The sequence below is a fragment of the Apiospora hydei genome (assembly GCF_038363865.1).
Source record: "Apiospora hydei strain CBS 114990 chromosome Unknown utg000002l_segment0_segment0, whole genome shotgun sequence".
NCBI lineage: Eukaryota > Fungi > Ascomycota > Sordariomycetes > Amphisphaeriales > Apiosporaceae > Apiospora > Apiospora hydei.
The window spans coordinates 1036284-1060483 of record NW_027117361.1 but is presented as its reverse complement, the minus strand read 5'-3'; the positions used below and the strand labels follow the sequence as shown (position 1 = coordinate 1060483).

At 53.9% G+C, this 24200-nt stretch overlaps 6 protein-coding genes across 6 annotated transcripts; 1 reads left to right on the top strand and 5 right to left on the bottom strand.

Annotated features, from left to right (window-relative positions):
- Window positions 1–280: 280 nt before the first annotated feature.
- PG997_000312 (aldehyde dehydrogenase FUS7) lies at window positions 281–2144 on the bottom strand (the record flags this gene model as incomplete). Its single annotated transcript, XM_066804627.1, has 4 exons — window positions 281–418; window positions 487–635; window positions 803–1590; window positions 1780–2144. The coding sequence occupies 4 exons, from the start codon at window positions 2142–2144 to the stop codon at window positions 281–283; spliced, it is 1440 nt and encodes a 479-aa protein (XP_066674400.1).
- A 1278-nt stretch (window positions 2145–3422) lies between these two features.
- PG997_000311 (uncharacterized protein) lies at window positions 3423–5006 on the bottom strand (the record flags this gene model as incomplete). The annotated part of the gene is made up of 4 exons (XM_066804626.1): window positions 3423–3821; window positions 3885–4234; window positions 4303–4676; window positions 4777–5006. 4 exons carry the CDS (start codon window positions 5004–5006, stop codon window positions 3423–3425), a joined length of 1353 nt encoding a protein of 450 aa, XP_066674399.1.
- A 1270-nt stretch (window positions 5007–6276) lies between these two features.
- Window positions 6277–7269, top strand: PG997_000310 (RNA polymerase II transcription factor B subunit 1; the record flags this gene model as incomplete). Its single annotated transcript, XM_066804625.1, has 2 exons — window positions 6277–6672; window positions 6757–7269. The coding sequence occupies 2 exons, from the start codon at window positions 6277–6279 to the stop codon at window positions 7267–7269; spliced, it is 909 nt and encodes a 302-aa protein (XP_066674398.1).
- Window positions 7270–8293: 1024 nt separating this feature from the next.
- Window positions 8294–11629, bottom strand: PG997_000309 (Glycerol-3-phosphate dehydrogenase; the record flags this gene model as incomplete). Its single annotated transcript, XM_066804624.1, has 3 exons — window positions 8294–8445; window positions 8515–10419; window positions 11392–11629. The coding sequence occupies 3 exons, from the start codon at window positions 11627–11629 to the stop codon at window positions 8294–8296; spliced, it is 2295 nt and encodes a 764-aa protein (XP_066674397.1).
- Window positions 11630–12290: 661 nt separating this feature from the next.
- Window positions 12291–15080, bottom strand: PG997_000308 (uncharacterized protein; the record flags this gene model as incomplete). The annotated part of the gene is made up of 4 exons (XM_066804623.1): window positions 12291–13650; window positions 13700–14483; window positions 14609–14810; window positions 14862–15080. The coding sequence occupies 4 exons, from the start codon at window positions 15078–15080 to the stop codon at window positions 12291–12293; spliced, it is 2565 nt and encodes an 854-aa protein (XP_066674396.1).
- Window positions 15081–22820: 7740 nt separating this feature from the next.
- PG997_000307 (uncharacterized protein) lies at window positions 22821–23129 on the bottom strand (the record flags this gene model as incomplete). The annotated part of the gene is made up of 1 exon (XM_066804622.1): window positions 22821–23129. The coding sequence occupies one exon, from the start codon at window positions 23127–23129 to the stop codon at window positions 22821–22823; it is 309 nt and encodes a 102-aa protein (XP_066674395.1).
- Window positions 23130–24200: the final 1071 nt, after the last annotated feature.

Genomic DNA, 24200 nt, shown 5'->3' with positions numbered 1-24200 from the left:
AGCATAGTAGTCATAGACATGGTTTATAATGAGCCAAAATTCGCTCCTGCATTTCCGTATACTATGATGTCTGATATCTTGACAAGGTAGACAATTGATTTGAACTGGTTCATGGCCAGGGGCGTTCCGTCACTGTAATGACAAACCGATCCATCCCCTTTTCTGGAGAATAAGCGGTTGCGTTCGAACCACATCTGGATCGGGAGCCTGCCCTGTCTGCCCATAGGCCTCCTACTGGGACGTTGAAGCAAAGCAGACGTAACATCCTCTTCTCTCCTACCTACTTCTTCCCGATATGGAGAGACTTGGTCTGGCAGTACGACAACAGCCCCTGCTTCCCCAATTCGCCGCCCACGCCGCTCAGTTTCTGGCCGGCGAAGTAGCCGGCGTGGTGCGGCTGCGGCGGCTGGTTGATGAACTGTATACGATGGGGAGAGTAGATCAGTATAGGCACTTCTATAGACGGAGATAAGGGGAAAAACTCACGACTGTGCCCGTCTCCAGTTGCCGGGCCAGCTTCCGCGCCCGGTCGGCGTCGCGGCACCAGATCGAGGCGCCGAGGCCGGCGTTGTCGAGGTTGGCGCGGGCGATGACGTCGGACTCGTCTGTCCACTTCATGATGGGGACCACGGGGCCTGTTTTGTTCCAAGTAAGTCAGTACATGGTCGCGACTCGTTTCTTCCATGCTCATTCCTTGATGATATTCCCCTTCTACTAGTTTCCTCTTCGGGAAATCTCCCCTGCCGTTATTACACGAGAAGGGAAAGGAGAAGAAGAACTGACCGAACTGCTCCTCGCGCACCACGAGCGAATCCTCCGGCGGATTCACGATAATAGTCGGCGCCATCCAAAGCCCCTTCTTCTCCTGCGCGACGTCGCCTCCAGCCGTAATGACCTCGTACCCGTTCTTCCGACAATCCTCCACGAACCCGCGGCAGCGGTCGTAGGTTGGGCCGGTTCGACAGCGGCCCGAACACCGACGGCGCGTCGGCGTCCTCGTACGTCGCGACGTACGTCTTCTCGAGGTGCGCGCGGAACGCGGCGACGAAGGCGTCGTAGCGCGACGCGTGCACGTACAGCCGCTTGGTCGCGACGCACATCTGGCCCGCGTGCAGGAGGCAGCCGAGCGCGACCTTGGGCACGACGGCGTCCAGATCGACGTCGTCGGTCACGATGGCCGCGTCGTTGCCCGCGAGCTCGAGGATCACCTTCTTGAGGGTCGACGCGCAGTTGGCCATGATGCGCTGCCCGACCGCGATGGTGCCGGTGAAGCTGATGTGGGCGATGCCCTGGTGCAGCGTCATGCGCTCGCCCACGTCGGCGCCGCCGTTGAGGGCCTGGAAGATGCCGCGCGCGGGCAGGGCGGCCTGGGCGAGCTCGCAGAACTTGAGGATGGCGTAGGGGGTGAAGGGGGACGGCTTGATGATGACGCAGTTGCCCGTGGCGAGGGCCGAGGCGACTTTGACGCTCGAGAGGATCAGGGGGAAGTTCCAGGGGAGATGGCGCCGATGACGCCGTAGGGCTCGTGGGTGCCGATGATTTGGATGTCGTCGTCTTCGTACTGGATCTCGTCTGCGAGCTGGACCTTGGCTAGATTTGATCATTCTCGTATTAGTATGGTAGACCTGAGTTTACCAAATACAGCTCACGGAGGGGTCTGTACCATAATACCTGCCGAGAACGAGGTTAGCAACGTATATCATGTAGAGGTGGTTTTATTCCATGGTATGCAGAGAGTCTTCCACAGTATCACCGAAAGCGCACAAGAAATATACTCACTCATAATGAAACGCCGCCCTCTGCACCTCCATATGCGCCATAATCCGCGACTTCCCCGTCTCCCGCATCAGAATCACCGTCAAGAGCTCATCATTGTCATAAAGCACCTTGGCGACCGCATTGAGGACCCCGGCGCGCTCCGCCAGCGTGCTCTTCCCCCACGTCTTGAAGGCCGCGTGCCCCGCCTCGACGGCGTCGTCCAGGTCCTGCGCCGAGGCGACGGGCGCGTCCCAGAGCGCGGCCTCGGTGCGCGGGTCCTCGACCTGGTGGCTCTGGCCCTCCTCCTTGGACGCGCCGCGGGGCCCGCCGCCGATCACGTTGGAGAAGGTGACCTGGGATAGGGGGTCGGGGACGTTAGAGCCCATCTTGAAGATCTAGGTAGGTGTCGCCGGGAAGAGTGTGTGGACGCCAACTATGGTCTTTCGGTGTGTATATATACAGAGAGTGATGAACTCACAAAACAGAAAAATGATGTGAACTCTACAAGATCGTATCAAACAGGCGAAAGAAGGGGTTCATGCAGGACTATATATAACCACGTGTCGAGCAAGAACGCCAAGGGATAAGTCGCTTCACTCTCGAAAAGGGAACAACCCTTCATCAAACGCTGTGGGGAATCCCTGTACAGCCTTTTGCACCCAGACGGCATAACGCATCTTGGACTTGCCTGCGCGGCTACGGCCCTTTGGCAGGGGAGGAGGGGGGCCTGCTTGCTGGTGAGGGGTATTGTCACAAATTCTGGGTATGGAACAAGGCAAGGTCGAGTTGCCGATGTGACGATCCACACCTCTGGCACCCGATAACCCATATTTGTTCGGCTAGATACCGGTGTTAGTGGGTCGGCCCTCGTGGAAACGTGCCTCTGCGGCATGATAGCATATGTCTCTCCTTTGGCATCGATAGATTCTTTTCTTCTCATGGGGCGACGTAGCATAAGCGAGCCCATCACTGCTGGTCATGGTGGGTGGCCCTAGACGCATATCTGGCAGCGTAAACCCGTGGGAATGGGCATGCCAAGCGCCCGAGATAGATGTGGACCGGCCGAGACATCTGGGTCGAAGCATTTCATACCAGCCTTCCCCTGCTGCGGTTGGGGGAACAAGTCATATTACCATGTTGGTGGTCTTGCAGACTCGTCCCAATCGAGAATGCGGCATCCGTAAAGAATGGCCGAAGTCTACCTCGACCGGGTATTTTGTGGGCTGAGCAGGCCGGCCGGCAGTTGAGTGCCGCGGGTATGGACTGCCAGCTACTCCAATTCTCCAAATTCGGCTTCCGAGGTGTTTTCAGAGCAACGACAAGGTCCTCCGCCCCTGCTCAACTTCTCGACACAGATAGCGCATACTCTGAAGTCAAGGTCTTAGAGAATGCATTAGAGGAATTATAGCCCAGAGCTGTCTCCAAGCCTCACTGCCTAACTCTCGAACTAGACCGCCGTCATACATATCGACAAGGTATGTAACTGATCGGCCTTTTGATCAGTGCATTACGACACGCCAGCCAAAAATAGGTATCGATCCGCGTAACAAGTATGGCAAAGAAGGGCATGATGTCTTGCTCCATCCTTCGACTCGATTTCCAGGCACGTGTGATCCAAATCATATATGCCCAGAGCCGTATAGATATTGGTTCTCCATCCCGCATCAGGCCGTGGCAGTGAGATACCATCCAACCTTCGAGATCCTCGCTGCGCTCATAGCCACGGTTGCGATGAGAAGAGTTGCCCCACCAAAGGCCTGCAATGCGTGCCATTTTCCATGTGTGAGTATAGCCCCTGCCAAGGGCGTCCCGACGAGCAGTCCTAAACTTCCGATAGCACAGGCCATGCCCATTCGCACGCCCACTACTCCCATGTGTGGGCTAAGGGTAACGACGGTACTGAACGGTAGCGTTAGGAAAGTCCCAGAGAAGAAGCCGTAGACTATAGTGAACACGACGAGCCCTGTTACATCGTAGATTGCCATCCATGCGAAAGACAAAATGGCCAAGGAAAAACAAGTTGGGATGAATATGTTCAGAGGACCGGTCTTGTCTGCCACGTACTGCATGCCAAGACATTTGCATTAGCACCCGTCCAACAATCCAGCATCGTGACAACCACTTACATTGGGGAAGATACGACCAAGAATGGATCCGGCGTTAAGAATTGGCAAGAGATAGAATGCCAGCCGGGACGACGTGTGATGCTCGATAGCAAAGACCGATACGTAGAACAGAGGCAAGTACATGCCAATGAACCCAAAGAAGCCACCAAACGCAAAGAGAGAATAAGGCCGCTCAGTCCATGCTGCAGAATCGAAGAGCTTGCGCACCGCTGATGGCTTGAGTCGAGGTCGCATAACGGCCAGGGGCACACTCAGAGTGGCAGCCATGACGAAGGCAATGACTCTAGTGGCCCAGGCAAACCCAAGATCGTCTTCAAGCTCTTGGAATAAGATAGGGTATATGACACCGCCTATAATAAATGTTAGGTTTAGTAACGACAACGCAGACCATGACCCAGCACAAGTTATTTCAGCTTACCGATACCACTTCCGCTCCCAGCGATACCTATCGTGAAGGCCATACGTGTCGAAAAGTACGTGGGTAAAATGGCAATGCTGGGCACGAACAAGCAACCGCCTCCGAGACCAACTATGATGCCCTGTGCCAGGACGAGTTGCCAGTGCTGGGTGCACAAACTGACCATCATCATACCAAAGACCATGAGGAACGAACCAACCGCAATAAGGTGGTGGAAATAGCCATAGTCGTAGAGTGGGCCGGTGAGAGCGCCAACGAAGAGGAGCAGGAACGCTTGAATAGAGCCGATCCAAGCGATGCTGGATGGAGTTCGATCCGTCAACAGCTTGGTTTGGTAGTATGTCTGGAATACACCATAGGTGTTGATGATGCCCCTGGAATTCATTTGTCAGCCCGAGGTTGCTTTTCATGATCTACCAAACAGCTCCAATAACCCATTTTCGCGGTCCAATCTGATCATTGTGAACGACTTACCAACAGTTGAGCATAAGACACCAGCTGCCGACAACCTGCATCCAGGCCACCAAGCCACCATTGGGCGGCGGCGGCGGTATCGATGGCGATGGCGTGTTGGGTTGGTTCGGGGAACGTAATTTGCCCATTTCTGTGTTGCTTGAGCCCGGTGCGCTCTGGGCGGTTTCACTGGACGACAGCACAACGTTGCCGCTGGGGCCTTTGGCGGGATTGTCATTCGGTGAGGCCATGGCGATGAGGTTGGCCCCAGGTCTGGTGGCTCGCGTGGGAACTTGTTGTATGCGTGGTGACGATTAAGGGCATCCGCAATGAGATAATGGATGCGGTTGGGGCCCGACGGGAGGGGGATTGGTGATCAGATCGGTTGGGTTCCGAGTTGGGGTTTCTTTGAAATAGTAAGGAAGTAACGATGGACGGTCGGGTCTGGTGGGTTGTACTTGACACCTGACAACTGTTTGGAAAGCACCGACTGGTGATGGCATCAAACCACAAACCCAGGCTAGAGGAAAGGAAGCGAAGCTACCTACTGGGTACTTGCGTACTTACCAAAGGACGTGCCTCCTGCTTGCTACACCACATGGGAATCGGTATCGCGATTGGATCTGTAGAACGTTGAACAGACCTCTTAAGTAAAACCCTATTCCAGTAGAATGGTATCAAGCATGTATCCATTTGGTGATACATCCATTTGAGTGGAATGCTGTGATGCTCCCAAGAAGACCAGAAACCCACCAGGCGCGATCTAACCGTGTCACAACCGTACCAAAGCCGTCAGCGGCCATAATCTTCGAAGAAACATGTCACCGTGATTACCTATGGTTGATGTATTGATGCAGGATGAATCTCGGTAGGTACACTACTCGCATAAGGAGCCGTTCAATGCGTTCTGGCCATGGGAGACGTGACGGCAAACTCGTTGCACTGTGTCACTTGGGAACTCGTGTAGGAAATCTTGTCTCGAGTGGGCACCGTACCAAACAACCTGCTGCCGTCTTGCACGGCATCCAGGTCTCGGATAGCGATCAGGACCGACTGAGCCCCTTTGATTACTCATCACGGTACTTGCCTCGGGTGAGTCGCACAAGAGGGCCAAGGACCCAGCCTGAACTTCGTATTGCAAGGGCATCAGAAATAGATACTGCGGGAGCAATGTTTTAGCTGTGGTTTCTTCCAAGTTGCGTTGACGCTGAAGCACGAGGCGGGTGTTCAATGAACATGGGCAGTTTCGCTGCCTCTATGTTCAATGGGAAAGCTCGATCAGGTGTATGCGGTCTTGCATTTCAGGAAGTCGCAGTCATGACTACCACACTCGCTAGCTAACACGATGACTTGCTACGCAAAGATCTATCTTGTCTCATCAACACACATAGCCAGAGCCAGACGCGAACATCACCTCTTCTTTGATTAGCACCGGACTTTCTTCAGGTCTACATCCCAGCTAATATCCTCAATATGCAACCTTATATTCATCAAAAGCTATATCACTCACGCCAGCCCACGATGGCGACGACCGCAGCAGCGCCACCCGTACTCGCCGATATAGCCAATACGGCCGCCGCCCCTCGTCCCTTGAAACCGCGCAAGCTAGACTCGGACGAGGATTCGTCGTCCGAGATCCTGAGCTCGATGCCTGACGCGTTTCCTACATCGTCGTCAACGATCTGTGCCACCGAGGATACACTGGCCCGCACAGCACCGGAGCCCGCTACCGCTGCTGCTACTGCGACAACGAAGCAGTTCCTCCGCCCCGCCACCCCAGCACGGCTCATGAACATCGACCTGAACTACGAATCGCCCCTAGCACGCCTAGAGCTCACGCCCTTCCTGTACGGCCGCGGCACAGAACTCGCCCCCATCACCGAGCAGCGCAGCCTCTCCACGCTGCGGAACGGCATCGTCTCAACCCCCGACCTCGAAGCCAGCTAGAAGAAGGCCGCCCGGAAAGCCAGTAGCAACAACCCCAACCAAAGCAACCTCGAGAACGTCAAAGACCGCAGCATCAGTGCCCAGGAACAAGAGTTCCCGCTCCTCTCCCGAAGCGGTGGACTCCGACGTCAGGAGAGCTTCAGCCTCGACAGCGGCAAAAGCCACATCCTCCAGACCCAGCAACAATATCAACACGAACAAGCCTTGTTACACCGTAGTAGTAAAGAACCCACCAGTGCCACCCACGGCGGTTCTTCCTCCTTTTCTTCATCTGCAGCGGCCAGGCGACAATCGATCGACACGGCCCGCATCCTTGCCGAGATCAAGTCCTACCCGCACCTGCCCCCGTTCTCCCCCCACACCCAAGTCGTCACGCCGCCCGAGTACCACGAGTGGGCGCTGTCGCACCCTGGGCCCTCACCGACCGCGGGCACCAGCTCCAACGCCGCGGCGAGTGGTCCACGCACCGAGGCCACGGCGAGGATCTGGCGCAGCACCCTTTTGTGCGGGGGACCCGGCTCTTTGCACCACCTACTATTACGGCCACGCCTCCTGACACCACTATAAATGCGCGACGGCAGCAACAGCAGCAGCAGCAGCAAACCCCAGCACCAACAGCCACAGGACTTCGACAGCGGCTAGGAAGATGGAAATCGATGCCAGCAGCGCCGCCAGGAAACCGTGGCGACGATACGGACCGTAACAACAATGACAATCCACGACAATCACAGTCGCCGTCCCCATCAGCCCTGTGCCTAAGGTGCGACCAACCCACAACCGAACCCTGGAAACTCTAGCCCAGTCTCCAGGAGCGCCGAAGAAGACTACTACGACGCCCGCGCGCTGACGGGGAGGAGGAGCAGGAGGGTTCTACACCAAAGTCGAGGGAGTGGTGCCCGCGGTGCGCCATGCGAAAGGTGGCGCATGCCGTGATTTGCGCCCACCACGATAAGTCGTCTTCGGGTGGTGAATGAGTACCTACTTACACATAACATAATAGCGTGGGGGCGCCGGCCACGCTACTAAAAAAGGATGTGGAGATAGTGTTGCAATGGTGTATTTTAGTTCCTGTCCTAAAGTTGACGATCCCGAAGGGATCGCGATTGCCGATCACGGCGAAGAGAAAACCGGTGTTTTTGTCCATCGAGGTTTACAGAATTGGCATGGCCAGGTAATGAACTGGGTTAATGGAAAGGGCATTGGGCACCTAGGGAATTATGTATTGCTACTAGGCATCGTTCTTCCTTGAAAGCGCCTGGTAATGAAATCTGTTTCTTCTGTCTCTCAGTTCACGATGCAGAAAGTATACCGAACACATTGGATTGTAGGAATTTTGGTTTGTTGATTGGGTTAGGGCGTACTGGTATAATCTCTACTCGGCATACGACTACTATACAAAGTCATATTCATAAAACACGCCTTCACAATCAAAAAGGAAGCCCAGAGACTGCTCCTCTGCTACTCCCGGCCCTCGGAGAATCCAAACCCGGCTCTAGAACACCAAAACGTCCCATGCCCAATATCGTAAACAAGAAACCAGAGAACACAGCTTTTTGATTCATCGTCCTTTCTTTTTCAGGAATTTAGATGCCTAGGCGGCCTTTGCCGGGATCGGCGCATCGTGACGGGAGTACATCTGGTGCTCCTTGGGCGACAGGAAGTCGAGCTTCTTGCCCTCGACCTGCTTGCGGGTCACGGTGAGCATGGGCTCGGGGAGACCCATGGACTGGAGGTAGGCCAGAGCTGTAGTAACACATGTTAGCAATCAAGGAAATAATGATAAATAGGAGTTTGTGATTTGGCAAAACTTACAGTCTTTCCACTCGTGCTCTTTGCGCTTGGAGTCCCAGCCGAGCTCCTCGCCCATGATGTCGATGACGCGGGGCATGGCCTCGAGGGCAGCCTGCGCGTTCAGGAAGGCGAGACGGGTGCGGCGCGCCAGGACATCGGCGGCGGTCTGGGCGTACTCGTGACGGACGGCATAGCGGATCTCACCGTCGACGAAGGGGTAGAGGGGCGCGATGCGCTCGCCGCGGGCGGGGAAGCGGTTGTGGGTGGGCTTGCACAGCTCGGCGACGGTCCAGGCGCGGTCACCGTAGGACTCAGTCAGGTGCTTGGCGACCTCGGTCTCGACGCCAAAGTGCTGGATCAGGTTGATGAAGAGCGTCTTGCTGAAGCCGTGGGCGCCGATCAGGCGGACGTTATGCGTCTGGCAAGCGCCATTCAGGATGGCGCCATCGTCGATGGCCTCGGTACCGCTGACGCGGGGCGCCGTGGGGTAGGGCTTGGTCGGCAGGTTGAACTCCTTGACGGCCTCGTCGACGCACTCCTCGGCCATCTGGCGGTAGGTGGTCCACTTGCCTCCGGCGCAAGTCACGAGGCCAGATTCGGAGATATCGATCAGGTGGTTTCGCACCAGCGACTCCGTGTTGGAAGCCTTAGGGTTCTTCACCAGGGGACGGATACCGGACCAGGCAGCAAGGACATCGCCACGGCGGACGGTGATATCAGGGGACAGGTAGTGGCTGACCTCGTTGAGAATCCACTGGATGGACTTCTCGTCGGGGAGGGGGTTCTGGGAGATGCTGGTAGGCTCATCAGTAGTACCAGCAATGGTGTTGCCCTGCCACGGCAGGAAGAAGATGACACGTCCATCGGAAGTTTGAGGGTCGATCAGACCCATGTTTGCCGGGCTGTAGTATCCGGGGAGAATGACGTGCACACCAGAGGCGGGTGCCACGATCTCCTTGCACTCCTGGTCGTCCATCTTGCGAATCGAGTCGGTGAAAGGACCGGTGCAGTTGATGATGCACTTGGCCTTGACAGTGATGTCCTCGCCGGAACTCTTGCCATCGCGCTGCGGAATGCAATCCTTGATGGTAGCTCCACACAGCTTGCCGTTGGCATCCTTGATGAGGCTGGAAACGGCGGCGTGGTTGACCACGGTAGCGCCATAGACGGCAGCCGTCATAGCCAAGGACACGTTCATCCGGGAGTCGTTGTGAGCACCGTCATAGTAAACCAGAGCGCCGACGAGGTCGGTCTTCTTGAGCATGGGGAACGCATCAATGGCCTTGCTCCTCGTCAGGAAGTACGAGCTCTCGATACCTTCGCTGCCAGCGAGGAAATCGTAGAACTTGGTACCCGCCCAGTAGTATGGGGCCTTCCACCACTGGTCCAGAGGCAGCATGATGGGAAGCCAGGAGCTGAGATGGGGAGCAGTCTGGAGGAAGTACTTGCGCTCTTTCAGCGCCTCGCGCACGAGTTGGTACTGGTTCCAGTCCAGATTCCATACGGCCTTTTCCAAGTACCGCACACCACCATGGACCAGCTTGGTGCTCTTACTGCTTGTGCCACTGCTGAAATCATCGCGTTCCACCATGGCGACCTTCAGGCCTCTCGTCACGGCGTCCAGGGCCACGCCGGCACCTGTCGCACCGCCACCAATTACTAGCATGTCGTATTCCTCATTGGGGTTGTAGCTCTTCTTCAGATCCTCGATCTGTTCTAACCTCGACTTCACCTTGGGGAAGCGGGGCATTCTGAAGGTGCCATCGGCGTCCAGGAAGGGCGGCGGTACGGCCGCACTATCATAGCCGGGGATGTTTCGGGGTCGGTAGGCAAGGTAGAGAAGCGCACCACCACCGACGGTGGCGGCGGTGGTAGGCAGCGCTATGCGCCGGAGGCGCCAGCGGCTCGTTGGAATCTCGACATTCTCTGGTGGCCGGATTGAGAATTGAGTCAATTACCCGGGGTGTGAAGTCCGTAGAAGGAGTTGGGGGAACTTTTGGCTGGTCGCGGAGGAACAGCTTGCTCGGCAATGCTGGAGCTAGAGATAAGCTGCTGACAACCGAGAATGCGGCAGCTGCTGCTTTGAGCTAGATAAGAATACAGGAGGCGATGTGACCTGAGAAGGAAAAAAAGTAAAAAGCTTGCGCTGCACTGCACAACCAACGCCAAAAAAAGGGATATTAAGCTCGGATGGAGCGCGACGGTCTGGATCTAGAAAGCTAGAAGTGTAAAAAGCAGGTCGGTAAGGCGCAATTGACACGAATTGGGACGAGTTTTGTGCCAGACGGGACGATGACGTCGCGCGAGTTATCGTGGGTTATGCCTGCTGCGACTTAGGACGTTTTTTTCCAGTCGCCAACAGAACGGGTCGCAAATGAAACTGGGGCAAAACCAATATCTGGTGTCTACGGCTACCTGGCTACGGTGTCCCTCTCTGGTGAGCCTGGTACCGGTAGGTCAGCCCCTTCTTCGAGACAGGAGGGAGGTGAGGGATCAAGGAAGACCGGTTCCGGGCAGGCCTGAACGACGCAATCGACATGGTGATTCTAAACCATGTCGGGCAAGTTATGGGTAACGCGCAGAAGTTATGGGGAAGTCTGTCCCCAGTAAGGCCGGCCCGTGGAGAAGCCGCCCCGTAAAACACGGCGTTAGGTGCCAGGCCCGAGTGCACGCTGCCCAGGATTCGCCTTCCTTAGTCGCGCGGGTGAATGTTCGCTCGGAAGTGTTACTCACTGCAATATGGCCAGTTGTCAGCAAGTACCTACTCTGCTACTGCCCGTCAATTGGGCTGGGGATGGCAGGATGGGGGTGCAGTTGGTGGAGTTGGGGCTTGGAGGTTTGGAGTTTTAGTTGGAGTTCACCCGCCCACATGTCATCATTGACGACCTGTGAGTGGACTGCGGTGGGTTTTACAATCTTCCTTCTTCTTACTCAAAGATCCGGGGCTCTGTCGTAAGTGACTCGCGTCGCCGGCCGTTTCTGCCGTGCTTTGTGGCGTCCTCCCCTCTCTCCCGTCCACGCCGTCGTATTTTTGGCTTTGGGGGTTGTCTGGTGGCGGTGGTGTTGGTTGGGATGCGTCCGGGATGCGGTGGCAGCGACCAGGGTTGGCCTTTTCTTCTCCAGAGTGCAACTCCATGAATTGGCTGTTTCCCCAGTGGAGAGTCTCCGCTTCAATTCGTTTTGCAATTCCTGCTGTGATCACGATGCGGCAGTAATATAGCAACCCCATCAGGCTATTGGCTTGCTTTTGCTTGGCTCATTATCCCCGACACAGACACCCAGATGATCTGCTTAGGAGGTTTGCTCCTGGAAGTTTCCAGTACATATTGGCAAAGTAAACTGGACCCCATCGTGCAAATCCATGAATCTGAAATGCGTATCATACTTGAATTTGGTGCCCAAGAAACATTCATGTTTGAAGGGCATGCAGCAAACTACCCAAGGTTAAAGGGGGTTTCTGGGAAATTGGGGGGTAAACCTTAAGAAAGCGGCTTCAAAAGGGTCCGAGTTCGCAACCTCGAACACTTTGGCAGATCCATGGCACGCACACACCTTGCAGTCGACATAGCACAGGGGTGAAAAAGTCACGATGATTGGCCCCTTGCACTTACAGATGGCTGTTTGATTATACATATTCCCATGCCTCATCAAGCATTATTCTGTACATACATTACGCCTGCGCCGCGTGACTGCCACAAGCTCCTTGGGTATCGTTCCCTACACAGCGCTCAACCTTTACTCTTTCCCTGGCGGGCTATATCTCTAATAAGTCTTTCATTATGCGTTTACACATCTAATTAAACCCCGTGTCGGTTGCCAACACACACAGCAAAAAGATCGTCGACAAAAGAAACCGCCTCACCACTCTTGTGACTCTCGATCGTAGCTGACCCGAATTTCAAACCCACATGGATCTCTGGATCTCGCCGAGCCACAGGCTGCATCTCCATGACCGATGAGTCGGATGCATGCTTCTTGCTCGAGTCTCCTCTAGCATGGCCTTTGCTCTCTGACTGAGCGGACTGAGCTGCTCGTTCCACTTCACGGACCACCTTGATCTCCTGCGAGACCATGATGCCACCAAGTGCAGACGGCTCTTGGCTGTCCGTCTTGGGCACAAGAGACCTGTCAGATGGAGTGTCGCCCAACCGCCGCTCTGCTTCGACCTTCGTCCACAATAGCGTGCTGGCCGAGCTGGTAGAGGCCGCGATCGATTTCGTCCGGGTCTTGGTCGGGATCGAGTGTCCGTGATCGTTAACGGAATGATCAGAAGCCGACGATATCGGATGCCTGAAGAACTTGTTACGACGAGAAGACGGCGAAGTTGCGTGAGGGTTCCTGGCGTTAACTATGGGCGCAAGTTCACGGTGTATCGATCGTGCAAAGTCGATGTGCTGCGGCGAGTCCTTGTAAACCAGCTGCTGGACCTTGAAGAAGCTCAGTGGCATGAGGTCGCAGTGGGGACTCAAGACGTTGACGTGAATGGGGATGACAACCTTCAAGCTAATCATGGTGCAGGAATTGGCCGACGAGGATCCGAAGGGCGCCCTGCATGGGACTTGCACCACCCTGGCCGTAAGGGTTGCCTCGTCGAAGATGGGGTTCTTGACCAGCGCCCGCAAAATCTCGACGGATTTGGCGGTCTTGATGGCGAAGAGTGATAACGCAGGCGTTACACGTTTGCTCTCCTTCAAGTTGGAGACGAGCGTCGTGACCCTCAACCCATCGAGCCGGCGAACGAAATCCAATTGCCACGGCTCCAGTGGTTCTTCCGACATCTGGACCGTGGGCAGTAGGTTCCGGGCACCCCTCCGGACGACAATGTCAAACCCGCCGCCTACTCGGGCCTGGACACCAAAGAAGCCCATGTGGACTCCCGGTTCCATCATAGTCTTCTCTTCGGCGAATGCGGCCATATCCATCAGCTTAGAATCGACGTTCTGTGATTTGATCTGCATGCTGGAGCTGATGATGTGTGATACTTGGCTCACGTCAGCGAATCGATACCCGGCCGCCTCGAGCTTCTCTACATCCCGGGACTTGTCGAGGCGCCGCACCAAGAACATGAGTGAACCACGAGAGTACTCATGCCTAGACCTCCAGCCCTCTCCCTTTTCGGCAGCGTCTTCCATGCTCTTCTCTGTAGCGGTCTCGCTTCTAGGCCTTTCCCTTATAACAGGGGACGCAGGTCGAGGTGCGAGGGCACCGGTAGGGCAAAATCTCGTCCCAGAGGATTCCTACGTTGGCGAGCTGTTCCCTGGTCTTCTCCGCCAGCCCCTGTGCCGCGAGGCAGAAGAGCTCGCGGAAAACGACGTCGTAGTTGTCGACCAACCGTCCGTCCTCGTCGATGAGTCGAGCCCTGCTATCCTTCCTGTTTCGAGGCAGACCGGCAAGGTGATCGGCCATGTTGTCAATCAAGCCGCTGACGCCCGACCAGTTCCTCGATACCCGGTACATCCAGTGGAAAAGGGGATTCGCTACGTTGAACACGTCGTCGTGCGTCCTCTCGATATAGGTGTCGGTAACCTTTTCGCTTGGCAGCAGACCATCCGGCGTGACAAGTATACGTCCCGCCCGGTCGAATACCGCAGCGGCGAGCACGATTTGCTGGGCCTTGGTCGCAGTCTTCCTCATGACGTGAGCGGTCCAGATGGCCGTAGCGGCGAGCGTCAGCGATGCCCCTACAGAGAGGCATATCACGACGATGACGGTCGTGTTGCGTGACAAGGGGTTCGTCCCCGAATTCAGACGGTCGAGGCGGTACTCGGTTCCCATGGAGGCACACCAATGCATCCCGGACACAGCCCCAGCCAGTACGACGGCGCAGATGCCTCTCTTCCACCACGATCCCGTCCAAGAGGCCCGGAAGAGGAAGAAGAGCGACAGGGCGGCGGTACTGGCGGCCATGGCGATGAGTACACTGCCTACCACGTTGGCTGTGCTGTATACGCATGTGAAGTTCGCGATAGAGGCGTTTCCGAGGTAGTGCACTACAACACGTTTGGTTAGTGAGCATCCTTGCCTGTGACGCTGGTAGCACAAAACGGTGTCTCGAGGGTGTGTATGCATATGGCCGACCTCACTGCATAAGGGGTATATCTGGGAGCCCACGTACTTCCGCATATCGCACCTCCAGCCAGACTTCCGCCGCCTCCGATCCGATACCATGATACCTGGTTTGTGCCAGCAGCCACGAATGCGAGCAGGAGTACCATGATGGGGATGAAGAATGATAGCGCAGTAAAGCCGGCCGAGTAGGCGATCTGGAGTTCGAGTTGGCCGTCCGCAAGTTCGATCGCTCGGTTGCCGATGTAATGCTGATCACCTGGTCAGCCGAAGTTTCTTTGGTGGTTCAGGACACTACTAACCATACACCATATTGCAATACCCCCCATGGTGATCGAGCTGCTGACGAGGAGGAAGTGGTTGAAGAATCCATTGCGGGACGTCCGACGGTTCATCAACTCGAGGGTTGCCGCAGCCCCGATCAGGGAGATGATGTAGCTCAGGGTGACGAATCCGGCATTGAAGGAACGGGGTACGATTTGGCCTTGATACTGCTGGAGCAGCTCGTCTGGGGTCGACATGATGATTTTGTCTCACCGAAGGTGTCGACAAGCTTAGGTCGAGAGTGGGCAGAAGTGAACCCCAGGAAGGCTCTCCGACTGCTGCAGAGTTAGATGGGATCGTCGTAGCGGTTTCAGTCCCTAGGGTACATTTTTCCCTCTTGGATGGGAACAAAGGCGAAGGGCCTCCTCGCTCCTATATGAGAGAGTCAAAGGATCGCCAGGCTCGATCTATGGCTTGCCCTCCCCGGGCGCACGTACACATTAGCCAGCCAGCCCTGGGACTGAAACAAGAATACAGGTTGGCTGGGGTTTTTCTGACGTGACGTTCCCGGTTGGACTCTATCTCTTTCCAGTTACGATGTGGTGCCTAGACTAATAAGGGGGTGGGGAGAGCGACCGCTATTGGGCCCCGAACGCGTGGATAGACATCTCCATCATAGGAGGAGAACAACGGAAATCAGATTAAGTAAAAGTGAGTGAGTGTGCTCGAGCGAGCTGTATGGAGGATGGAGACATGTCATGGGATCTGGCAGTGGGGGCCAGATGAACCTAGGCGCAGGATGTGTCCCAGGATCTGTGGACGGGCGTGCGGCATCGTCACATCGTTCACATTGCTTTTTAGGGGAGGGCAGGGCGTGGCGTAAAAGCTGGGCCACATCTCCTTGCGTATCTTGACCGGGCAGGAGGGACGGTGGCTTTGGTTGGCAAAGTCGCTTATGCGGGCATGCAATCAAAAAAGCCCGGCCCGGAGATTTCCCTCTGTTCGGCATACTCACTCGCCTTGGTATGGCGTGCGCTGTCTCTGATCCCCAGCCCTGTAGGATGACAGAAGGCTAATAACTTGTGAGATCTCGCGGCGCAAGATTGACGACCTTACTGCAGATGATTTTCAGTGCAATGCACAAGGAATGTATCAGGTGTAACTGGTAGTTCCACTTGAACTGTTAATCCGGTCATTTCTGAACGAAGCGCAAGATTCTGCATATCGGGACTTCTTATCCTATCATTGAACGTCCATCTATGGAACTGACCTGCCGCGGCACACGTCTAGTCCTAGTGTGTCCCGATTAGTGGACGATTTAGATCTTGACAATATGGGCAGAGACAAAGATTAGTTGACAGTTTACACGTCACACCAGATTGAGTACCGAGCAGGGGGGCTGGATTGTCTCAGGGAGCCCGGCGGTTCGACTCACACTAAAGATGGAAAGTATTGACCCCTGAGCGACCTGACCTGGTTTTTATTTCGCTCGATGAGCACAGGGGGTTGCAAGCTGGGACCAATGGGGTAACAGCCAGCTACGCAAAGGGAAGATCGACGCCAGGGATTCCGACCTACATACACCTAGATTTCGGCAAAGATACGGTCACTGTGACAGGATTACGCAGTAGTTCTTATTTCGACTTCGGTTTTAGTGTTGCTACACCTCTCATCCTCAATCTCTAACATATGTGCTGCTCAATTCAACGATAGTCACGATTATCCCCATGTTCTCGCCAAACGCGAAAGGACCAACTTCGACCGTAACCCGTTCCTCGTTTCTCTCCAGTGACCGTAGCCCACGCTAGCCAGGGATGGATTGCATGGCACAAGCAGACCGGTTACAGGGACGTGGCAAATCAAGTTCTCTTCTCCGGCAACGACAGGCTATTCGGCACTTTTTCCAAATATGAAGCTGTGAAATTCTCCTTCATTTCAAGTGGAGATTGGGCATATAAGCGAAGCAAGATACGGAACAAGCCGCCTTTTGCTTCTTTCTCGGCCACGTTGGGGGTGGAGGAGGGTGCGGACTTCAGCTCGATGAAGTGGCCCACCAACTAGTCGACAACTAGACCGATAGCGCGACTTATAGTAGGCGCTCTGTGACCAATGGTAGAGACGTTTCTTCTGGTCTTTCTTTTTTATCAATCTCATCTCTGCTTGGCTTTGCGGCTATGAATGATCACGCCCGCACCGAAGCGAAAAGGAACCAACACACGGTGAACGATAGTAAGCAAGGCATGGCTGATTGCTATTATAAATGGACAAGAAGGTCAATATGACCGGTGTGGAATATATCTGGCCATGTAAACACTTCCATCGCCCTATCTTAACGTGGTTGCAGCTTTCATTGCTTTTTTCTTCCCTGCTGTGAGACAACATAAACGCCCACTGTCAATGGTGCATCCCGGACAGCTACTTACCAACCACACGAGATAGATAAAGCATCTGTAACTGTAACCGGACAACACACTTCTATCAAGGCAGAGAAGAAGCGACTTAACTAGTGCGATCTAGCGACGGCCACAACTACCGTACGGCTTCTAGTTCCTCTCTTAGCTTGAGCCCCTTAAAACTAGTATCGCCGTTTCCTAACGCCTACTGGAATGGAGTCAGGTCGCTGGTCGCTATCGTCGGCAGTTATGTCAGTGTTCTTCTCGCCGACTTGGCTCCATCTCGGCAATGTCTGTACGTGGATATCCGCCAGTCTAGTTCGTAAGCGACTAACATGATCTGTCAGCGGGAATCTCGGCATCATCCAAACGATATTGACATATGGACCGATGGAATGGACCCTCTTTCTGCAGACAAGTCCCTTGGTAACCGTGCTCTCCAGAGATACAACGAGACTTGCATATCCGATACCCGCAAAAGTGCTTTGACATTTCTCCAGCGGACTGGCTAGACTAGTTCGTTTGATGGGTGAAGTTGATCATCTGATAGGTCTTCTCCTCTCTCCTTTCATTGCAGGCGATTATGATAGATCCGCGTGTGTTCCGGTAACTGGTTGGCCCTGACTCACATCACCCGCCATGTGCTGCTTCCCAAACCCAAGCCCTGGAAGACACATCCTCCTTGCACAGCTTCGCCTGATAGGAGCTGATCTCTGGAGAAAACCCTGACCCTAACCCTGGCGATTGGTTAGATACCCCGGCTTGACATCATCTGGTACATCCGCTACCTACCTGCCTGCTATGAAGTCTCACCGGAAAGAGGCCCATGCGTACTTGAACGACGAAACGTAGATCGCTTATCGACAGGTCCCAAGCGAATTCCCAATTTCCTTTCCCAGAAATTCTTGATGCCTTCTCGGCATGAACTCATCCGAGAGAGTGAACCCACCCCTAAAGGGAGCGTATAAGATCATGCAAGGTATGTCTCTACCGAGCTGGTGGCAGGCCGGAGGGGCGCTCGGGTAAGTAGCGGAAGTGATCGACACATGAAGAGCATGGTTGACATGTTTCATGCGTAAGAGGGTCCAAGATCATGACAACTGCAGCTGGACCACGTGGGATCTAGTCTGATGTGAGGTCTGCTTTGACCTTCTTGCGGATTTACCACCGATGGATGTCAGATCGAATACTACGTCGCTAGGTGTGTATGTGGGCTACATGTCTCCTTCGGCCGAGTGATGTCGGATTTATCCACTTCTGGTTCTCCGGATGGGATGGGAGTGGCATCGCTTGCTCGGGTGCGATGCGACCGCCACCCTTAGGAGGTCCGAGCAGGTCAAGAGGGTCGCGTATCTACTAAGCGATGACGGATGTTCTTCCTATTGGAGCACATACAAGCGAGAGCATGGCCTGTGTTCGGGAAAGGGGTCGATCTACTCGAGAAAATTGCACTGAATCAGGCCGACCTAGGAGCTAGGCAGCAGTCCTTCTCGAGGCCAGCTTGTGGTGTGATGGTCACGATCAACCTGGCCGCTTCGAAACTATATCCCGACGGTACACGGATTTCACAGACGGAGCGGAAGTCTTGCAATGCTTGTAGCTGTTCCCAGTATGTTTTTGGGACACATCTAGTCGCTGAGTTCGGTCGTTTCAATCGGATGAGGTTAGGGTGTGTCTGTCGCTTGCGAACTCATGTGGCATGGTCTGCTGCCAAACTTGACAACATCCATGACGGATGAAACAAAGAGCATGATGACATGGGATGTACGCGGAAATATTGCGGGTCGTTGAGGTAGTGATAGCGTCAAATTATGAACCGAATTGGCTCTCTCTGCTCAGATTGTTGAGCGGTTCTAACGGCACCATGGGTTGGATCATGGCCGCGACGGAGAACACAAGGTAGCTTGGAAACCAACTCAACATCCACTGGGTGTTCTATTCTACGCCTTTAGGATATATATAATTGTTACAAGGGTCAGGCAATGTAACACCAGCTAGTGATGTACATGTACCAATGAGTATGCTAATGCGGGTTTCTGTGTTCGCCTGCATTTCCATCACCGTGTCTTCCACGACTATCACATCTACTCGAAGACATGGTCTTTACCAAATACCAAATAATTGTCGCGATCACCGCATAGCAAGAAACCGAAAAGCTAAAGAGGACACAATTCCATTGAATGGTTGATCCAAGAAATTGACATGAATTGTTCTACCCAAGGGCATCCATCATCCACATCACTCAAGTGTACTGTACAAAGACCCACTCTCCCCCTTTTGCACCTTCCTCGCAAAATGGCCTCAACTTCTGCTCTGACTCACCCGCCGACCCAAACATGCTTCAAACCTAACAGCAGAGGCAACCACCAAGCAGCGGACCCATAGAGCACCCAAAATCCCCTCGATGTTCGGTAGGCGGAGAAAGTTTGGCCGTGGTCCGAAAATCGGTCGTATATAAGGGAGTCCAATTGACCGCAAACCTGTTCAGTTTTTTTCTGGGGGTCAGCATAAGCTGCGCCCCAAGGACTTCGGAATTGTACACAATCTAATCATAACAATGTTTCATCAAAATGGTTCTCCTCTTCCACCCCTTACCTGCTGTTGATTTGTTCATCTTTCTGGATGGGTGATTCCAGCAGATAGAAGGGCAGGAGACATGAAGGCAGGGACAAAAGAGGAAGCGAAGAAAGAAAAGCACAAGTTGCAACATCAACGACCCATGATGAGCGTGCCGGTCGTCCATTGAAATGCTGGCCCAGCGCTGGCTTGGACTTTCGAAATGCAGGCTGAGGTCAAATGCTTGTTGTTGTTGCGTTGCCACGAAGGAATGTCAAACGTCGAATTGTACACACGAAAATGACCGATGATGAGAATGCTGGTGGCCCCATTTGAATATCAACGATATAGGGATCCGAGTTGCATGCTGAGGTCGATCGAAATTGCTTGGTCGCGTTGCTGCCAACAAAAGAATGTCAGTATATCAAACTTTCGCACAAATGACCGATTATGAGCACGATGGCGGTCCACAAAGATGCTGGCGATTGCTGGATTGGAACCCGAGACGTGTGCTGAGGATCATTGTAGTTGTGCTGTCACGCTGGGCTGTCCATCTGGAGTGAGGAAGGCACGGGTGTGAGGAGCAGGGAGTGTAGGGTGAGTGGTGCAGCGATGAGAGGCGGGCACGCTGACAGGCAGTGTCGAGAGATAGACAGGCCCTCAAAGGCAGAGTGAAGAGCAACTGAAGGACAGAGTTACGGATATAGCGAGGGGAGGGAGCTGGGGTTGGGGCAGGAGAAGATGAGATAGAGAAACAAATGAAGGCCGAATGGGGTGCCGTGGCGTTGAGCAAGATAGGCAACAAAGTGCTTGAGGATCCGAAAGTGGTGAAGGACGAAGAGAAGTGATGGTGTTGGAGTGGTGAAGAAGTGAGTTGATCTGGAGAAGACTGATCCAGGAAAGGAGGGCAGTATTTATATGCCCAAAGGACGAGCAGAGAGTCAGACGCATTGCAGGTGGCATATTGCGAGTGCCATTACCATGATGTCTAAGTGAGGCGGCATATTTCAGAGAAGGGAAGCAACAAGTGGTGTTTCGCAAGGAAGGAAATGAGGTGAAGCTCAACGTGCATGTGCAAGTGAAGCCAGCACCCTTCCAACTCGACCGGCTACACCTTCATAGCATTGCAACTTGGAAAGGACCAGGAAGGCCCTCGGTGACGGTATTGCCATTCCATGCAGGTGTTGGAACAGGAAATGCTTGAGTTATTGCGCAGACGCACGCCGACCCTTCTCTCGGTGCAACGTTCGAACATTTAGAATCACCAGTTTCAGGAAGCCACCTTGATGAACCCGCTTCCATTTGATATTAGAGGAGGTTCTCAGTGGGTGACGAACTACATGGTTTCTAATCGTGAAAATTCAGCACAGTCCTTGCCCAAGACCTTCCCACATCTCACTTGCTTGGCCCCTACCTACTCAAGGAAGGTGAGCAGTCGATAGCATCACATGATGCGCGCGGCCGAGGCGAACAGATCACAAATCGGCGACTTCCCATGGCACGCCTTCCAAAGGGTATATCGCATCTTCGCTGCGACAACTACGCAATCCCAACTCGGATTTGCGTGCCTACCACTTCCTGTGATCGTTGCCCTGCCCAGGCAGGTCTGAGAAAGCACAATTGCTTCTAGTTGCATGTGGTTCTTTGGCACCTAGAAGTGACAGCAGCCAAATTGCAGTAGCACATATGCGAGAAGGCGCTTATCTACCTACCTCCATTACTTCCCAACGCCGAAAGGCTGGTGCATACGACGACATCCTTCCACTCCAGGGCAGGTTGGAGAGGATCACTTGGCAGAGCAAGTACACACCACTCACCATGAAGTCATCCACGCGGAGTGAGTGGTTTCCCAACCCAGCAACACGACGTTCAATTCTACCTGGATATGTGCAAGCAAGGTCAATATCATCCAATCCCCTGGACAGGAAAGATGGGATGAGTAAACAGGGACAGGAAGGTGAATGGAATCTATGACCTCGTCTGCTTCCCCTCTTGCGTATCTCTCTCCGTAGAAAGTTGGTAGGCAAGTGACACTACACTGTGCTGTCAGGTTGCCAATACCTAGCTCGTTCCTATAGCAATTGTATGCGCCTTTCGCCCTGTCTAATTGCGACATTTCCGTACTGCCTGCTGTACACAGATGATCCGGTCTCAGCTCTGTTAAGTAAATGATTCCAGTAATAACATCAGTGCTGACGCAAGAACGATCGTTCCCGTTACTGGGTGGGTTGAAATATGGCCTGTGTGCACGCATGACTTGATTTCAGCGAATAAGCATATTGTCAAAAAAGAGTGAAGATGGACTGCATCATCGGCCGACAAAACTGTAGCATACAGTAAAAAACATACAACACCGGGGATTCCCAGATCGTCACCGACTCTAGTACTAATCCGGCGCTTCTCAGCTTATATATGGGAGAGCGGACGGGATCCCTAGCTGTCTGAGAGCTGTGGTCGTATGTGACAGATGTTGCTCCTAGCAGTATACATGTATGAACATAATCACATCGCAACATGAGAACAGTATGCAGTAGAGATCTATAATGGCTATAAATGAGTGCAGCATTCCTTGAAAACAAGCAAATGGGTATATATAAACGATTAAAATGCGTCAACGCCAATGTTGGGTGGGACAGTCGTCCCCAACCGCCCCTTATCATGATAATGCTCCGAACTCCGACCATGTAATGCAATTCCTTCCCTGAATGCTCCCATAACGTAAACCAGAATCTTGGATTCTTCCCATATCACCACCCCTGGCGTAATGCATCGTTATTTACATCCCGCACTCCGTCTCGACTGAAATTGGGAGGCTCGTAAACATGATATCGTGGGTGGGTCGCCTCTGCTTCCAAAGGCGACACCATACCGGCACTTTCTTTCCTCGCAATTACCATGCAAGATAGCACATGCGTGCTTGTTGGAACAGTCGGACCGTTTTGGCATGTCGCCAAATGCGGTGGCTCCGATACACCGAGCGTTTTCTCATACACGCATAGTTGTTCCGGCATGGATCCTCAACGCGAGATCGAGGATGAAAAGAACATCTCATTTGTACATAGGATGTACAATAGGTTCTGGCTTCTCTATTATTGGCGGCGGTGTCGCGAATTCCTTCATGTTGTCGTTGTGGCCGTTGAACCACGACTCGTCCTTCCGGCCGAGACCGCAGCATAGTGCAGGGGCGCATTGGGCGAGGAAGCAGAGGATGACGAGGACTCCTATTGTGACGCCGGCGGCGACCGACAGACCGACGATCATGTCCACGGAAGGGTTGCTGTCGGCGGCCAGTGCTGGCCGAGACCACACCACCAGCAGGCAGAACGCGAGGGTGTTTTGGAAGCTGTATCGTGCCATGATGATAGTTGCCCAGAGCAGACTTGTTGTGGGTATGTGGTAAGATGTGAGAGAAGACTCAGAATGCGGAGCTGTCACTCAGTCTTCCTCTGCTCTATATCGGCCGAGTGTATATGCAGTAGATATTCGAAATTGTGACCGGATGGATGACTGGCTGGCGTATGCTTAAGAGGGATGATGCAAGTCACATCTCGGGTCAGTGAGAAAGTGGCCGACGAGCGCAATAAGAACCTTCCACCTCTCCGCCATGATGACTAGGTGCGGAGAAGAAGTCCTATGCGGCACAGCACCAGATAGTGCGGTGGTGTGCTGTCACCTCCATCCCTTCCATCCTTCCATCGTCGGGTTTATTGCCAGGCTGCAGCCTTGGCAACCGTTGATTTCTGCACTGAGGAGGTAGGGCTCGGTTGAACCTTGCGCCTAATTATAGAAATACAAGCACTGCCTAAGAGCCGTATTAGGCAATTCGTGGGGAGTCGCAGACCCAAATTCTCGGAGCGGGTTCGATAGCTTCTCGCTGGCCGATCCTGATTGGACACCCAGAGCTGCCAGCCACTGTCAACCACGAGGGGTGACAGTGAGGCTCAGACGAGGCCTGACCAACAGTCGCACCGCCGACTATGTAGTTTTTCGACGAGTTGTGGCGGTAAGCGAGTGATCATCGTACGATGCAGTAAGCAAACTACCTGCCATGCATAAGAAATAGCAAAGCTATGCCGCGAAAACAATAACTGCGTGGGTATCGTGCATCAGCCAAGGACTCATTGGGTGGACTGGACGATCAACCAACAAAAAGTCACGATCGAAAGACTGGACTTATGGAACCTCAATAATTGTAACATGACGCGCATGGAAGCCTTCTAGAGTCGAGTCTATTGAATGCCCCTGATGTAGGAGAATCTCCTACACATATATAATCTAGATCGTCCAGCACTGGGGAACCGTGGTCAATCAGAAGCATACATACATAGGTAGGTAGAGGGCGGTTCATGATCACGATGACGATTCGCGAACCTGTGTCATGTCAAGCTGCCCGTCAATCGAGAGAGAGTTCGGCCCAAAATTGCCGGA